A 16478-nucleotide genomic window follows, 5' to 3' on the forward strand; every position below is an offset into this window, starting at 1 on the left:
GCCCTCGGTGTGTGAGGGAGAAGGGAAGGGCGTGCCTGGTCGTTAGGAACAATGATCCCACCGCTTTGGTCGAGGCATTGTCCACCGGGGCAATGCGGCACTAGAAAAGAAGCAGCAGGCGGCTGCGTATGTTCTCGAGCGTTCTCAAGCGCTCTCCAGTTGACGTTGAACCTGTCAATATGTACATAACCCCTCCTGCTCCCTGGTCCTTCACAATTCCGGCTTCCTGATGAGGTCCTGCCCTGGCTCGTCTCCCTGCCTGTTGTCCCAGACAACCGCTCGGTCGAGACAACGTTTAGATCGTTTTTTCGCCAAATGCGAGAAGACGCCGATGTCGCGTTCGCGCTTGCAGTGTCGCGCGGGGTATCTCTTTGTTTCCACCGTGTTTACTGCCTTTACTTGGACTCACATGGTTTCAAACGACAGGGATCTAGTTCGGGTCACATATCTGTCCTAGCTTTAAAGGGCGACTCCGGTCGAAAGCGAAACCCAACTGGTATCGCTTTAGTGGCACTGAATATTACGTCAGAGTGATGCCGCGTACTCCACTAGAACCGATTTTGAAGATGCGACCAGCTGCTCCTTAGCAAGTAGCAAGCGGGTTAGCTTTTAGTCCAGCAACAGTGGGCGAGGCGTACCGCAGCACCACCGTGACGTCATGTCGCGACCGTACAGCGATGGAAGGATGCTCACGGTTGTACCCTTTATAACGGGCGGTAGGTTGTGCCACCTAGCCTGCAAATGAAAAGACAGAAGTGTGATTCCTTAGTTCGCCCTTCTAAGCTTATTCGCTTCCCCTCTGAAATTTCGTAACTATCACCAAGTGGTGTGGGATATCACCAAACTAATCTTTGGGGGATCAGGCAATAAAACTAAAATCATCACCTCCGCCTCTTTCCCCCTGCGGGGAGTTGCTAATTTTCCTCTGGTCAAACCTGCTCGGCGTTACCCACTGGAAGACAGGGTTGAGACTTTGGGCCAGAGCCACGCGTGACGGAGTCCCAATTTCCCTCTGTCCCGCCTGTCCCCAGCCAGCTGCACTAGATGCGCATCATTCAATTCACCCTAGATCTTTTCCATCAGTCTTCCAATCTCCTTTTTGCTAATAAAATAAAATAAATAACAAATAAAATGAAAGCTGGAGGCCTTAAGTCTCCTCCTCAACAATATCACCCATCCCGAGCACTTGCGTTGTCGGCGGCATGTTCACAAAAGGATTTTGCAAACGAGTTTTGTGCATCTCTCACGTCGAGTGTTTCCATGCCGAAAAGTCGTCCTGTCCCTACCGCTGCAGCACCATCAGCTGTTAATGGCTGCATGGACGATGTCTTCACTCGTGGCGAACTGGATGCCGCTCTTGTATTTATAAAACCAAACTCATGTCCCGGTCCGGATGGGATAAAATATGCTTTCTTAACACCTATGGGGACTGATGCTCGCAATTGGCTGCTGGAATATTTTAACAAATTATGGACAAATGGAGAAGTACCTAGCACATGGAAGCGGGCAAGAATTGTTCCATTACTGAAGCCTGGCAAGTCGCCCTTACTTTTATCATCATACCGTCCTGTCGCTCTGGCAAGTTGTGTTGGCAAGTTGATGGAGAAAATGATTAATCGTCGTTTAGAATGGTATCTGGAAAAACGAAGAGCTTATCCAAAAAATATGCATGGTTTTCGTCGAGGAAGAAGCTCTGTGGATCCTGTCCTTGATCTCGTCACCTACGTCGAGGAGGAAAGATCTCAAGGGAGGATCACAATAGCGGCATTTCTCGACATCAAAGGAGCGTTTGACCGTGTCACTCATAATGCCATCTTTCAAGCGCTACAGGAGGTTGACATCGGAGGCCGTCTCTACAAGTGGATCGAAAGTTATCTCTCAGATCGCACCATTTATATGACCACACAAGATGGAGACACGTCAAACCATTTCATCTCTCGCGGTGTACCCCAGGGAGGCGTGTTAAGTCCAACCCTATTTAATATCACGCTTATCAGGCTCGTGCAGTCGTTGCCACCAAATGTAAATGTATCCTTATACGCAGACGATATCTGTATATGGGCTTCTGGCTCCACTCGCGCACAAGCTAAAGCCAGAGTACAATTAGCTTTAAAGAAAGTTCACAGATACCTTTGCATCCGTGGCCTTGAAATCTCCGCTGCCAAATCTGCTGCCATTGCATTCACTCGAAGGAACATGGACCGTTATCCACTTCGCACTTTTAAGCACACAATTTCATACGTCAAAAGTCACATATTTCTTGGCGTATATATTGATAAAGGACTAACTTGGACCCCGCATATTAATTACTTAAAACGAAAGCTGGTGAGTTTCATTGACCTCTCCCGCTTCATTAGTGGCACTACGTGGGGAGCGTCAGTGCGGGCGTTGCGACGTCTCTATCGGGCTTTGTTTATTGGTTTGCTTAGGTACAGTCTTCCAGTTATCAACGGCATGTGCCGTACAAACTTAGGCACACTTCGAAGCCTTCAGGCGCGCGCTCTTCGAGCCTGCCTTGGGCTTCCAGCATGTGCGTCAACAATTGGAACTATAGCAAAAGCACGCGTCATTCCTATAAGCATCCTGCTCATGCAGGAAACTCTAAGGCTTCATTTAAGACACTTAACTCAGCATGAAGATCACTCTCTCGCCACCACAGAATCTGCACGTCCAAACTCGAGCTACTCCAAGGCGCTGTCCCAGGTACGGCGATACTTGCCCGGAGATCTTACACAAGCCACAGTTTGCACGACGCCTCCGTGGAGATTTCCTGAACCAGATGTCAAACTTGATATTCCTGGTACAAAGAAAAAATCAAATATGCCAATGGTCGTGATTTTACAGGTTACTATGTCCCATATTTACGGTAACCATCTCTCAAGAACACATGTCTACACCGACGGCTCATGTACCTCTGATAGTTCTACTTGCTGTGTAGTCATTCCAAGTCACTGTAGAACCGTGCGATTCAAGCTAAGCCACATAACTTCATCTACGATGTCAGAGCTAGTGGCAATTCATCAAGCACTTCAAATCATCTTGACACAATTGCCCCACTCGTGGGCAATATTTTCTGACTCCAAGCCGGCCCTCCAGCAATATCATCATTTTTGCGACGCGGTCAAAATGACCAAGTGGTTTTCGAAATAATGACCCTTCTTATGCAGTGTTTGGATCTAGGACACACTGTCCAGTTTCAATGGATACCAGGTCATTGTCGTTTACCTGGAAACGAGGCTGCAGACGCAGGTGCGAAGTCAGCCCATTCTCTAGATGCAACTATTACGATTCCGTATTGTCGGAATGACATTAGATGCCTTATCAATCGTCACGCCACCAGCGCAAGGAGAACTCTATGGCACGATGTCTCCTACCACTATGCTCCCCTCTACGCGTTGGACCCAAATCTTACCTTTCAACTTCCACGTGATCTTCCCCGGAGAACAGAGGCAGTCATACATCGCCTCCGGCTCGGTGTCGTTTATACACAGTCCTTCCTTCACCGCATCGGGCTAGCCAGAACATCGGACTGTCCAACGTGTGAATGTGATGAAACCATTGCTCACCTATTGTGCGACTGCAAAATCTATGACGCGGAAAGAGAACACCTCAAGAGTACGTTGGTGCAACCAGACTGCCGACCGTTTTCTGTCATGAAAGCTTTTCTGCGTTTCCTTTCTGCCTCTAAAGGACACAGATACTAAATTTGTAATGTGATCTATAGTTTGTGCTCTCGTGTCACTATTTCTTTTTTCTTTTTACATGTTTATTGTTCTATGTCCTCCTATCCTTTCCTTCCTCTTTAAACTCCCCACTACCCCCTCCCTAAAGCAGAGTAGCCAACCAGGACTCCAACCTAGGTTAACCTCTCTGTTCTTCTATTTCCGACTCTCTCTCTCTCTCTCTCTCTCAAGCATCCATTCTTCCAATCTCGTCCACAAACCCCAGCGCTTCGGCACAATCCGTTTCCCCCTCCGGCAGGCGGGAGCAAACCCTGTGGACCTCACAGATGTTCTATTGTCTCGTCTTCCCCTTGGCACACCGAGTATCCTCCTACTTTGTGCTCTATGTCCTAGTTCTCACTAGGGTGCCTTTACGTGCGCTTTGCTTAGGGTGGTGGCATCTCGCCATTTTGTCCCACACTTTTATTTTTCTTTTTTTGTTCAGAAGCGCGTGAAAGAGCGTGTCCCTGCGCGCGTTTGTGGCGCTGACTGTGCTATGGCGACATTTTGTTTTCATCGATTTCTTTGTATTTTCCCCGTGAGCGCGTGCTGTCGGCATCGGCTACTACAAAGGGTGGCATCACCCTAAACAGAAGGACATTGAGGCACCCTAGTTCTCACTACTCCTGTTCTAGCTTCAAATAACAATCAGCTCCCCCGTGAATTAGCATGAAAAGTTCCTTCCTTATTTCCTGTTTTCTTCTCCTATAGCTAAAGCTGATTTCCCCTGCACTCGTTTCTCTCGCAATTTTCTCTCGGCTTCTTTTACTTACTTGTCCAAAGAAGTAGTCTGCTACGCCCCAGCGCTTGATTGTTGGTATTTAAATTTCAATTTTCGGGTTCGGTTTGTCTATTGAGTGTTCAGACTTTTATTGTATCGATAAAAGTCTCGCCCATCGTGTATCCTCAATTGTGTCTGGCCTTTGTTCAAATTTCAACTCACTGATCGCCTCTTTAACCTCGAAAGATGTCCAGCCGATGTCTCCCTGCACTCCTTCATTTGGTGTATTTCCATCGTGCAGTCCGCCCACGCTCCTCTGCCGGGTCTCTAAGCTCGACTGGACTTCAGAATCCATGCATTATACCACATTTCCAAAAGACAACCCCGCCACCATGACTCCTTTTCATATTCCTCTAACAACTTCGTGTCTATTGCAATTCCATAGTGCCCTAGGCCTCATAATGGCTGCATTCCTTTTACCTATTTTTAGCTTATTTTCTTCCTGTTCTTGTTGTTTTCCCTCATTCAACCATACTGCCAGATATTTATACCTCTCTACGTCTCGTTAAAACATCTCGAATTTTCAGGGGTCCCCCTTCTCATCGTTACAAACCATTATTCCCGACTTGTCGCTTCTGAATTTCAGGCCCAGAGAGTCTTTCCTCTTCACAGATCTTAATCAGCTCCTGTAACCTATCCCGGCTATCTGCTACCAGCACAATGTCGTCTGCGCAGAACATTCCTGGTATAACTTGGTTTACTTTTCCCCCTCTCTTCATATATGACACATCAGCACCTAAATTGCTCTCTTCTCATTTATTCTCCATCCTACTCAAGTATATCATAAAAAAAACTTTCAGCCTTTCCACTCTGGTGAAGAAGGAAGACCAGCGAAGCTGTCCTATGGTGGAATGAAGTAACGGCCGGCCGCAATTCGGCAAGCCAGAGTGGAAAGACTGGACAGCTACCGCCATCTGTGAGCGACTGTGGAAATCAGACAACCGGCAGATGGCGGTAACTGTCCAGGGTTTCGTGTCATCATCTGTTTGCTGGCGGACACGATACTGGGGTAACTAGCCCTTAACAGCGCCGCTGTAAAAGCAGAGGTGATGACACTGCCTGAGTCCTCTTCTTATTTCTGTTGATTCTGGGGGTTTCTGCTCCCATGTTATAACAACCTTATTATTTGCGTATACCTGTTCTAAAAGCAATAAAATATGCATCTATATCATACTCTCTCAACTGTACCCAGTTTTTCCTGACTCATATTGTCGTACACCCCTTTTATGTGTAGAAATGCTATCGGTAACGGCTTTTACTCACCCGTGCCACCTCTATAGATTGAGTGATGATGAATAAGTTATCATCTAATCTTCTATTTCTTCGGACCCCATTTTAGCTCACCCATAATGCTTTCTGCCCATACTTCCGTTCTTCTTTTTACTACCTGTATCGCTAATCTGTACAGGACAGAAGTTACTGTTATTGGGCGGTATGATGTTATGCTATCCCCTTTTCCCTTACCTTAATATAGTAATCTCATTCTGCTTAGTCTCCAATCATTGGGTACCTCTCCCCCATTATTATTTGATTAGTTGCCTGTCTCCACTTTAGTTTGCTTTTGGTTCCTAGTGTCTTGACTAGCCCCATTTCTATGCCATATGGACTTGTCGCCGTTCCAGCCGGCACTTTACTTTCTGCTCTGTCCCATTTCCCCGTGGTCGTCTCAGTTGTGTTCTCGTTAGTGTTCTCACCTCGTGCCGTGTTGCTGGCTGTGTTCTGTCCAATCTCGTTCGGTTCAAGTTCTGCGAATGTTGCCTCGATTGTTCGCCTAATAAATTCCCTCGCATCCTCGCCCTCTACAGTTATCCCCTCTTGTGTGGTCAGTGAACAATGAAACCCTTCTGTTTTTCTCCACTGTGCGTTAATGTGCTCCCAGGAGCTCTTGGCTGCATTCCTATCATTTTCGATTTACCCCCATCATCCACTGCACTCCAGCTGTACCAATCTTTGCCTGGATTAGAGCAGATGCCTCTCTTTTTCTTTTCCTGAAATGGGTTCCATTCGATACAACCTGAGCGGGTGTGTCCCCTCTTCGCCCATCTGTGTTACCTCAAGGCCTCTTGTCGCCCTGCTATATGACCGCCTTACGTTCACTGTCCCACCAGCTTTTTGGTGTGTGTTTTTTCTCCTTCTTCCTCTTTGTTTGATTCTAAACTTCTCTAACACTCTTTTAAAAGTGTTTATTAAATCGTCATTCGTCCATTCTCTCTCCGGTTGTCTGGATACTGCAGTCTCTATCGGTTCTGTGACTTCTTGTAGTTGGTAGCATCGTTTAAAGGAGCTGTGCAACAATTTTAGGGCTTTGCTTAAATAATTGTGGAAGTTGATGCAGTGAACTTCTGCAGTGAACTACAGAAAACAGATTTTGCCTGGATACCCTAGTTTTTACTTAAAAAAATGAAAAAGATCCAGGTTTTTGCCGCCTCTCAACTCGTGCATCGTCTTCCGGGTCACGTGCACAGTGACGTCACTAGAGTAGGCGCGGAGTTCCGGAAAAGTTCTCTCTTTAGAGCCATCAGCGAGCAGCGAGAACTCATCCGCTGCCGACTGCGTGACCACCCGTCCTTGCCCGTCCGGCGCTGTTCCCCTCCCCCTCCGGCTTCTGGCGGCTGTTCGCGGTTTTGTGGACCTAGGATAGATGGCGCCACTAAAACTCCGTATAATAAAAGTTGTCGATGATACCAGGGTGTTGACGCATTTATATATACGTTGGAACGACAAGATTTGTAAAAAGAGTTACCTTTTATCGAGCAGGTATTCGCACAACTTGCTATCTTTCTTACAACGACCCAAGTGACGTCACGCCGCTTGTTTCTCATGGCCGCCGCTCGTGGCTGCAGGTCGGGAAATATCCCAAGTTTTGCCTCGCTATTACGCGGCGGAAACGCAACATTGCGATGAAAGGAGGTGTGTTTTCTGCCATTTGTGACACAGTTAACAATATCAAAAGCAGAAAATGCCAATTCTTTCAACGTTAAAATCGTTGCACAGCTCCTTTAAGGTCGATATACCTTCTTTTTTAAGAATTTGTTTCTCTGACATGGATGAAGAAAGAATAAAACAATTAAAACAGGGACAACACAACCACATCTTTCAACTAGAAACAGACGAGTAAACTTTCAACAGCGAGCAGCCGACTATACCCAGTAGGAGTAGGGGAGAAGAGGGGGAGAGAAGGAAAGATAAGACACGCGATGTGCAAGTCAGGGTAGTAGGGTTATCTCGGATTTTAAAAATTGAACCTCAGTTTTCGCCAGCAGGAGGGCAGGGTTTGACACGATGCTTTTTGCTGTGGTCATGGCAAATGATTCTATGATTTCCCTGCCGAATCTGCTGTCATGCCCCCCCCCCCCCCCCCCCCCAGGATTTTTGTGTCATCAAAGAGGGGATGACAACGCAAACACGAACGGGCATGTATGACTATGGGATGATAAAAATCTGGAGAGGCCTTAGAAACTTCGTTGTGATGTTGTGATGTGATGTCCGTCGTTCCCAATCCGTCTTCTTTTGCTGCCTACTACGACCAGGTACAAATTGGGTTATGGGGATATTTATACAGCGTGTAGTTGGTCAGCCATTAAAGTTGCGACGAGTCACACGCTGTAGATGAGCAATTTAGCCAGTGCAGTATACAGCCGCTAGCCTGGGGTCTTTACCGTGCACCACGCAGTAGTGATACACGACCGCACGCCGGTACGATCCTCATCCAGATTGGACCAGGTGCTCGGTTCAAGGCGCGCTCCGCAGACCTGCACCGGGATTCCGTCCCGTGACGTGGCCTCCCTCTCGCCTCTGACTCTCCTCCTCTCTACGCGGAGAGCTTCCCTTTCCACTGGTTTGTCCGCAGACGTCAGCTTTTCCCTGTCACGTGGGCACTAATGCTAACGCAGTAATACATTGAGACCCTCAACTCTGATCGCTGTCATCGACTCAGTGTTTCTGCACCAAACGAATGACGGCCTCTGGAGGCTGATGAATTAACAAGTTACCATCGAGCGGACGTAAATGACCCATAGGCGTTTGAGACGCCACTCCAATACGACGCACAAATTAGTTGCTACGGCTGCGTCAGCCTTTATTTCCGAGTGTGGTCTAATTCCATTGTCGGCACAAGGAGTGTTCCAAAGCCTTTTTCTGGCGGAAATTTCATGGAGACGCCTGTGGGTCGCTGCTTTGCGCTGGCCACTTCTTCTGCTCGAGCCATCGAAACCGAATTAGTGACGCTGCCCGATTAGATAGTCTCACGACCGCCTTTAGTTGATCTAAAGCCATACTGCTTTTGAAACTGCTAGATAACACTGATTTTTTTTTTTTTTTTTTTTTAAAGGGCTTTTTGAGTATCTAGCACTAGATCCTGCAGCGGACGTCGGTACTCGCATCGAGCAAGCTTTTGGATTTGCGGTGGAAACCAGATTTAGGATGTGCACGAAGCGGAGGCTTGAGGCGGTCCACCTGTGAAACTCGTGGAGTGTCTATACTCCGTTTTCCTTTCACTTATACCGTGTTATTTGTCCTTTTTTTTTTTTTGCGTGTTTATTTTATAGACGCTCGTTACAGAGAGCAAACGCCGTTATGCGTGCATCGCAAACACTGGATCGTCCCTTGCTCGATCTGTCTGATGGACTGCGATGGATTCTATGGCGCGGCAGCGAGCGAGGACCTCCATTTGGCTCTCTCAGTCTGTTCTATGCTACGAAATCGATCGTTTTGACTCATCGATTGTAGCGATGGCTGAGTGCTGGGGCTGCTTTTCAGCTTGATTATGGCGTCAGGTAGCTCGGGCGAGAAGAGTTTTGCTCTGCCGCGGCCTGCTCGAACATTTCTGCAGGGCGGAAAACCGCTTCCTGCGCTTTCATATAAAACAGCGACGATTCCAAGCAGACTGGAGTGTCGGAAACCGGGCAGTTTAGTGCTTCTGCTCCAGTCATAGCCGCTTATTATTCGGAGCGAGCTGGCCACCGCATTCGTGTAAACAGTGGGCAGTGGGCACCGCAGCGAATGAAGCCGCTGTCACGCTGCTAAGGCAAAAGACACTGTCTTCTATGGCATTGGTCATACAAAAGGTATACGTCCGTGCGTATGAAGCGCTTCGAGGATGCTCGAGGCCGCAGATTGTGTTTTATACTACGTACGAGCAGTGTGATTCGCTCTCTATTATTGTGCCTGCGCGAACGCCTACACGTTCCAATAAAAAATCAGTCAGCGCTTGTCTAGTCGTTCCTTTATGTCCCCTTTTCGCGCAGTTCTTCGCGATCAACTCGTACCAACTAGCCCAAAGGTTCCATTCTAACACGTTGTATTCTTGTCGTGAGTTGGCATCGGTTTTTGAGGAAGCTCACCCTTTTCTTGGCACGCAGCTGGTGTTCGAGGACGTGCTGGCGGAGCCCGACGCGAGCCACGGCTTCGACGGCGCCTGGAAGCTGACGTACCTGGTTTTCTCGACCACGCGGCTCTGGTGCTACCGGCTGCTGTCGGCGCTGCTGGCCCTGCCGTGCGGCTTCACCTGGGGGCTGCTCTTCTCCATCCTCTCGCTGCTCCACGTCTGGCTCTTCACGCCCCTGCTCCGCATCTTCGACGTGCTCCTGCACGTGCTCCACAGGGCGAGTCTTCCCCTGAAACCTCATTACTGCCCATGGTTTCCGCAACGAGGACCCCCTTTAAAAGGGGCACTGAAGACATTTTTGACAAAAAGTCGCGTTCCCTCTTATATTGTTTAAAAATGTGTTACTTCGAAAAATATACCGAGTCCTATACTACAAAACCGCCTATTAATCTCAAGGCAATAGAAAACCGTGTGGACTCTTTTTCTCGCAGACTACATTGTGTGGCCCGAATGATTTTATTATAACTTGTTTCGAAGAGAGCCTGATAGGTACACATTCGGATAGGACTCCCCTTTTATTCTCCGCTGGCGAAGCCATCGCTTGCAACTCGCTGACAAGCGCCCTTCCTTGACAACTTCCTTCCCGAAAAGGGCGTGTCGCGATCTTTGAACACGCTTTTAACGAGGAAATAAGCTACGCACGACTGTGGTTTCGGGTTTGTTGGGATGCTTAGAGCATCTAGATATTGTCACCACACAAGGACGATCTCAAAATCGACTTCAGTGCCCCTTTAGGGATTCCCTCGGATAGTTCACACCTGCTGCAATATTTCGCAGCATACTTTGGAAAACGGCTGCTTTACCAGCGCACAAGTAAGCTTGTGTCATATAGAAATTATTATAATATATTCTCTCATTTATAAAATAGGTCTAGTCTCGTCATAATGAACGAGCTTGAAACTCAAATCCTTTTACGTTCCTCGGCTGTAGATAGCCCGCACCGCCTCAACTTCTAAACATATCCTCGAAACAGGGCATTCTGTCTGCCAAGTGTAGTCTTATTGTTGACCCCCCCAGTGAATGGTCCAGTGCACTTTATAGTTTTCCCGACGATTTTTTTTAATCAAATGTCTCGTAAAAGTTATGACTCTGGCTCTCAACGGCACGTGTGTGCACAAACGTCGCCAAGGTCGTCTACCATTTCATTACAACTTTGTCGGTCCACACTCTAAGATATCCCTAAAAAATGTCAACGGAGCTCTTTATTTCTTTATTTGAAATACCGCGGACCTTTCGGTCTACACAGGAGGGGAAAAATACAGCACACACACAAACCAATGATGCACTCACCGCGTGAAGTGAGCGCAGGTAGATTGTATCTACCCACGCGTGCTCAAGATATACATCTCCTCATTCGAAACTTAACTAAACAATTCATTCGGCTGTGCTCTAAATAATTCAGGATTACAACAATTCACAACTCGCTCTGGCAGAATGTTCCACTTAAAGGGAAGCTACGGAGGTTATTGAAAAAAAAAAGAGTTAGAAGTGAATTCTAGTCTATTATTAACCCCGTGAACCCGAATACCCAAAACATTTGCTGCGCAAACATTGTTAAACTCGAGAGAACGCGAAAGACAGTCGCTGTACGTGACTTCATCGACGGATCTTTTGGCTGACCAAGGCTAGGGAGGCGGGGTTTTAGCCCTATTTTGAAACTGCTCTTATGGCTCTCCGGCGCGTCGCATTGAAATATAATTGTAATATCTGCCATTCTAAAGGCCAAATGAACGCAATTCAAGTGTTTTTTCTCAATTGCAGAAGTGCCCCATCTTCCCTTTAACCATAGACTGGCAAAAAAAGAACAAAGAGTACAGTCAAACCCGTTTGTAACGAACAGCAGGAAACGCTACGATCAGTTCGATATAGCGAGTAGTTTGATATAGCAAAAACCATTTACAACAAACTTCCACGATGCGTCGAGAGCTTCTCTTTCTTTTGTAACAACTCGCTGGAAATTTTTTCTTTGTTGCATGCGTGCATATTTTTCTTTTCGCTTATCTCCCCGACTGAATCGCTTCTCTTCGTGGGCAACCACTTTGGGATGAAAAGATTTTTTTCTGTGCGTGCGTGTACAGTGTTTTCTCTAGCTTTCTCCCCTTTTGAATCGCTTCTCTTCACCCAATTTTGTTTACGGCTTGAAGTTTTGGAATTTTCTTTCTTTCCTACCTTTTTTTGGGGGGGGGGGGGGGAGGAACAGGCTGGAAGACGATTATTTGCACGTTTTTGGAAGCCTTCCCGGGGGAAAAAGTTCGATATAGCCAATGTGTTGTTCGTTATAAAAAGTAGTTTTAGAGCGCAGCTCTTAGGCGCCCGTTTCCGGCTTGAGCGGCGTCGGCGACGCCGTAACCGCGCGGTGCATTATGGGACATTTCCCATGATGCACCGCGCGGGGAGTCCCCTTCCCCTCCTCCTCCCCGCGCGGTGCATCATGGGAAATGCTCCATAATGCACCGCGCGGGGAGGAGGACGGAAAGGGTAAGGGAAGAGAGGGAAACGGGAGGAGGAAAGGGGAGGTGAAGTAGGAGGAGGAGGGGAGCAGGAGGACGAGGGGGAGAAGGAGGAGGAAGAGGAGGGAGGAGTGGCAGGCAGGATGACGAGGTGAGGAGGAGGGGCGAGGGGTATGCCCTCCCCTCAGTACCTTCCCCTCCTCCTCCTCAAGAGCTGCGCTCTAATTCGGCGTTACAGGGAGTTGTCAACGGCTTTCACTTTTTTTTTACGTGCATTTTTATTTAAATTTTCCGTGAGTTTGATATCGACGATAATTCGCTGTACGTGGGTTCGTTCTACACGGGTTTCACTGTACTTAAAAGCCGACGACCAGACCCGAAACCCTGCTAGGAAAAAATGATCCTCCTCACCATAGGGGAGAAGGAAACCGGCGACGGTGGAGAGCGTAGAAGGGGGAGGGGGGGGGGGGGGAGGAAGAAGCAAGAAGCGGGCCAAAAGTGGAAAGCGCGAACTGGTCGTCGGTCTTTAGAGCTATTTCTGTATACTGGTAGGGTGAAATCGCTTTAGTATTGCTGGTCCTTTTGTAGCGTGATCTTCGTCAAGCCATTGGCCACAACGTATGATTCTTTTCATCTACAAACTTCTTTTCTCTAAATAGTCAAGCCGCGCTTCATTTCTCATTGCAGTAACTGATTCAGTGCGCCTGTACTAAGAAAAAACAAACCGAAGTCACGACTGTCCACATAGTACCCCGCAAAAAATCGCCAGAGTTGTCCGCAGGTCATTACGAGCGCGGTTGTCGCCTGGCAATGACATCTTCCAGAAGTGAATAAAGTCATCTGTCAATAGGGACAACCGAAGAGAATTCGAATAGACCACCAGAGCCAGCTTGAGTAGGCTAGCGCTGGCGCAAAGCATCGAGGGCTCTTTCTGCATGTGCGACAACCTCGCTGGAGCTCTATGCGTGTAGAGCCTCTCGTGCACTGCCGTCTGCCTCCTGTTAAGTTGTGGCGGTGTAACACATGCGCCGACCGCTTAGGGATATCGGTCTATGGCCATAACTTACGAGAGTTTTAAGGATTGGGGAGGGGTGAGGGAAAATATTCTAGGGTTTGAACCCTCGAGTCAGTCCTTTCCGGGCATTCACATTGCATAGACAGAGCGTGCCTCTAAACGGGAGGCCCGCTCGTCTTTGCCGGCAGCCTTTTAGACGAACCAAGGATTCCTCGTCCCCTTTCTGCAGAAGGAGGAGAAACCCGACGGACACCTGGATAATCACAAGTATCGCGCGCGTCCTTATTAATTGGCTGGGTGACGCAAGTCACTGCTCTATTCAAGAAAAACAGCCGTCATGCATGCATCCATCCATCCTTAAAATAAATTAACGCAGGTTACGCGGCGCTAGTTGCCGCCCGATTCGGAGGGTGCAGCGATGCAGACGCATCCTTCCATCTACCCATCCGTAGGTGGCTTCACGTTTTGATCTGACGATTACCTTCTTTTTTTTTTTTAAATTTCTGATGGCAGGTGTGGGGAGGCCTGGTTCGGACCCTGCTGGACCCGGTGTTCCAGTCCATCGGGAGAGTTGCCGGCGATGTCCGCGTCACCCGGACCCAAGTCTACCCCAAGAACGACTTTGCCAGCGACCCCTGAGGGTTCCCGCCTCGGCGAGAGAGGGGCACCCCGACCATCTCTCTCCCGCTGCCTTCCCATTCTTCCTCGAGGTGCGCCGACGTTATTTCGGCCTTGTATTACTTCTGCGTTGGGATGCTACTGCCACGGCCGCCGTATCACACTCTTCCAAGTCCAGCAGCTCTAAGCAGGGCTCTGTTTGGATTTTTACTTTGTACCGAAGAGAGTATCTTCTTTTTAAGTCGTATGGTTTGCAGAGACATATGTGCATATATACTTCAGCATCTATTATTATTATTATTATTATGATTATGATTATTCACGTTTCAAATTAGTTCAAGAGATGCAGCGCCAAAATAGTTAAGATCATGCGTTCTTGTTTTTTTTTTTATTTTCATTCTTGTTATTAATATTTTTTTATTTTCATTCTTGCATAAAGTTTGGCAGCTTTTAGTGTTTTTTTTACGTTTTGCTTTATGTATTTTGCGAGTGGTTTTAAAACAAACTGTCGCTATGGAGGTTGTTTCCGATAGCCACCGACTTGTCACTGCCCGCTAAAGACCAATGAAAACAGCTATTTCTGCTCAAAAGTTGAGGAGATACCACTGAAACAGATCAAAACGCCTGTGCCTTATCTTCGAGAATATGATTGACGAAAATAATTACATATTTTAATAGTTTTAACTGTTTCGCTATAGCCCTCATATGTGTTGTACGTGTGTCTATGTAATATTGTGTGCTCTTTGCGAAGTTGTATTAACATCATGCTCATTTTTGTTTTGTATTCACTCGTAAACCGAGTGTCTCGTTTTTGTACAACTCTTTACTCGATCCGCTCATTGCCAGTTAATATTTGGCGGAACATTTTCGGTCGATATGTGCATCTGTGTGAACACTCAATGATACTCGTCTCACCTCCGAAGGAAAAGACATCAGTTGGAGCAGTGTGTCCTCTGTTGACGTGGGTCCGCCCGCGCAACATTGGGAGCAGCTCGTTCTAAAGCTGCCTTTTGTAACCATGCTTTGATGTGCAAAGTATTAAAATCATTTTTATCCAGTGTGCACCTTCGTGTGTCTTTTTGTAAAGCGAAACGCGTGACTGAGCCAACGGTCCTTGGCCGATGTGCGTCAAAAGGTATGTGCTGTGCTCGAAACATGCGTTAGTCTTAGAGCCTTCTGGTGGGATATAAATTGAAACAGACGAGCGCTATTGATCATGAAAACAGACGAGCCCCAGACTCGGCAAACACAAATGCCGAAAGGAGCGCGACGATTGGGCGACAAAAGTGCGGCGTCATCGTTGCGAGTCCACTCGGCGGGCTCCGTAGACTTCGGCCCTGTGTTTGAAGAGTCGAGGGAACACCACCTAGACGGGGAGGGCCTCCGCACCCGTTACCAGAGTCAGGTCGATCGCGGCGTGAGGTTGGGCACGAGTGCTGTGTCAGTGTTCGGCTGGGGCTCGTGTCCAATCAGCGCGTCGAAGGTAGGGCCGAATAGCCGAGTTATTTGGTAACAGTCCCTTGGTAAGAGCAGGCCAACTATCGAAGGCGACCCTCTTCGGGTCGTCCGATATACGTTCTTAATGGCAAAGCCCTGGCGGCTGATGGTGCGGTCGCCCACTTCGGTGAAGGCAGCGGCTCCAGGAGGTGGCCCAGTTGAGGTAGAGGGCTGCCACGCCCGATGCATTCACGTCCATGGCCAGAACCTAGCGCCGCGGTCACCCGGCAGAGCTTCTTGTCATCGTCTTGTCGGTCGGTGCATGGAGCCCCAGGAGCATGATGGCGCTATTGCTCACTGGGGTCACTGGGGTCGAAGCATCAGGCTCCAAGGAGAGAGAGAGAGAGAAAACTTTTATTTTCGCTCCGAGTCCGGAGCTCCGCTCCAAGGAGGTTGCCCAGTCAAAGTACAGGGTGTCGAAGAAGAAAATTTACACGGTCTTTTTTTTACCGCAAAAATAAACTAGGTATCGCCGAACGCTCATTCTTCGCCCGAAGGTAGAGCTAGAGCTCACAACCAGATGCCAAAGTTTCAGCCCGGTCCCATAACTTAATCAAAAGTTATAGGTGATTTTCTGAAAATTTCAATGGGAAGATGGAGCCCATTTTTGCCCGTTTTCGGTTTCTGGTGCCATAGAGCCCCATGTGTTTGAAAACTCCGTCGGCCGCCTGTGTTTGAGACTTTGTGTTGTGTTGTCCTCCCCCCCCCCCCAGTCTCGGAGTTTTGTTAAACCTCCACCAGCATGTTTGCGCACTAACTTTTTGCCATTTTCCCACTGAAATTTTCAGAAAATCACTTATAACTTTCGATTAAGTTATCGGATCGGGCTGAAACTGTGGCATCTGGTTGTGACCTCTAGCGCTACCTTTGGGCGGAGAATGAGCGTTCGGCGATGCCTAGTTTATTTTTCCGGTAAAAATAAACATGGTGGAAAAAACCCGCAGTCTCGGGGTTTTTTCAACCATGTCCCTTTCATCACCTGACCTCATTCTCTGCGCGTGGGTATGCG

The 16478-nt window shown here is 48.0% G+C and overlaps 1 protein-coding gene across 1 annotated transcript in view; it reads left to right on the plus strand.

Moving 5' to 3' along the window:
• LOC8053244 (caveolin-1) overlaps positions 1-15030 on the plus strand; it is a 100696-nt gene extending 85666 nt beyond the window's left edge. The window contains exons 3-4 of the mRNA XM_029985142.3: positions 9864-10106; positions 13868-15030. Of these exons, the coding sequence (XP_029841002.2) occupies positions 9864-10106; positions 13868-13993 (369 nt within the window). The 3' untranslated portion in view covers positions 13994-15030. The remainder of the gene's footprint in view (positions 1-9863; positions 10107-13867) is intronic.
• The last annotated feature ends 1448 nt before the right edge of the window (positions 15031-16478 follow it).

The sequence above is a fragment of the Ixodes scapularis genome, unplaced genomic scaffold (assembly GCF_016920785.2).
Source record: "Ixodes scapularis isolate PalLabHiFi unplaced genomic scaffold, ASM1692078v2 PGA_scaffold8__174_contigs__length_109621045, whole genome shotgun sequence".
Taxonomy (NCBI): domain Eukaryota; kingdom Metazoa; phylum Arthropoda; class Arachnida; order Ixodida; family Ixodidae; genus Ixodes; species Ixodes scapularis.